The sequence below is a fragment of the Eimeria tenella genome, genomic scaffold (assembly GCF_000499545.2).
Source record: "Eimeria tenella Houghton genomic scaffold, Eth_scaff4642, whole genome shotgun sequence".
Classification (NCBI taxonomy): Eukaryota; Apicomplexa; class Conoidasida; order Eucoccidiorida; family Eimeriidae; genus Eimeria; species Eimeria tenella.
Window position 1 is genome coordinate 1 of NW_013545579.1, and position 1,462 is coordinate 1,462.

Genomic DNA, 1,462 nt, shown 5'->3' on the forward strand with positions numbered 1-1,462 from the left:
GGGTTTAGGGTTTAGGGTTTAGGGTTTAGGGTTTAGGGTTTGGGGTTTAGGGTTTGGGGTCTGCAGCTGCAGGGGGAGCGGCCTCCGCGTCTCGGCGGGGCGCGCGCAGGCCGTGGGGTGGCGCAGAGAGCTGCAGGCACACCTTTAGGGTTTAGGGTTTAGGGTTTAGGGTTTAGGGTTTAGGGTTTAGGGTTTGGGTGCAGCGAGGACCCCGAGACGTTTCTGACGCCCCACGAAGAAGCCGAGCTGCTGCTGGGGGAGCTGCTGGCGATGCGTTTTGGGATTGACGCTCCTTTCCAGTCCTTGCAGGTGCACTCTAGGGTTTAGGGTTTAGGGTTTAGGGTTTAGGGTTTAGGGTTAAGGGTTTGGACGCGGGCTCAGCTAGCTAGCTAGCTAGCTAGCTAGCTAGCTGGGACGCAGCTGCGAGGCCCTCGCGGGATTCGCGGCGTTGAAGACTTGCCTGTGGCCCGGCGTTCAAGGGTTTAGGGTTTAGGGTTTAGGGTTTAGGGTTTAGGGTTTGTGTTTAGGGTTTGGGGGTTTTGGACGTCTGCCTTGCCACGGGAATTGTAAAAGACATTTTCCCGCTGCACCTGCCCGAGGCCCGGCTGGCTATACACCTCAAGCTGCAGCAGCTGCAGCAGCAGCAGCAGCAGAAGCAGAAGCAGAAGCAGCAGCCGCAGCTGCAGCTCGCCAAACCCTCGGCTTCTCTGGAGTCCATGCTTGTGAGCTATGGAGGAGTAGCGTGTGGGGTTTAGGTTTTAAGGCTTAGGGTTTAGCGTTTAGGGTTTACGGTTTAGGGTTTGGGGTTTAGGGTTAAAGGCTTGGGGTTTAGGGTTTAGGGTTTAGGGTTTAGGGTTTGTGCGCAGGCGGCGTACTGCGGCTTCCCCACAGTGTCGCTGTTTGTGCTGCTGCGCGGCTGCTGGCGTTGGTGCTCCTCTTTGCTGCTGCTGGAGCTGCTGCTGCTGCTGCTGCAGCAGCTGCTATTCCGCGGGGTGGAGGAGGCGTCTCGCGTGCGTTCAATTGCTGCAGCAACAGCAGCAGCAGCAGCAGCAGCAGCAACGTCCACCTCCCTCGCCACGCAGGCCGTGGGAGCAGCAGCAGCAGCAGGAACCCTAGCTTGGGGTGTATCTACAGACCCCCTGGGCGTGCTGCTGACTTCTAATGCTTTTAAAGCAGCAGCAGCACTTGCTGTTGCTCTTGCCATTCCCGTTTTCCTCGTTTCGTTGCAGAAGAAGGTAACGAACGAAGGGTTTAGGGTTTAGGGTTTAGGGTTTAGGGTTTAGGGTTTGCGCGGCTGCAGCAGCAGCAGCAGCAGCAGCACGCACAGCAGCCGCAGCAGCACTTCAGCGCAGTCAGCAGCAGCAGCAAGCTAATCCGGGGTGTGCTGTGCTGCGCTGCCGCTGCTGCTGCCGCTCCTGCCGCTGCTGCTGCCGCTGCTGCTGCTGCTGCTGCTGCTGCTGCT

The 1,462-nt window shown here is 58.8% G+C and overlaps 1 protein-coding gene across 1 annotated transcript; it reads left to right on the top strand.

Moving 5' to 3' along the window:
* Window positions 1-203: 203 nt before the first annotated feature.
* ETH_00038405 (uncharacterized protein) lies at window positions 204-1,262 on the top strand (the record flags this gene model as incomplete). Its single annotated transcript, XM_013380240.1, has 3 exons — window positions 204-309; window positions 528-722; window positions 867-1,262. Coding segments are annotated over 3 exons (697 nt in total), but the record flags the coding sequence as incomplete, so codon positions are not given.
* Between the last annotated feature and the right edge of the window lie 200 nt (window positions 1,263-1,462).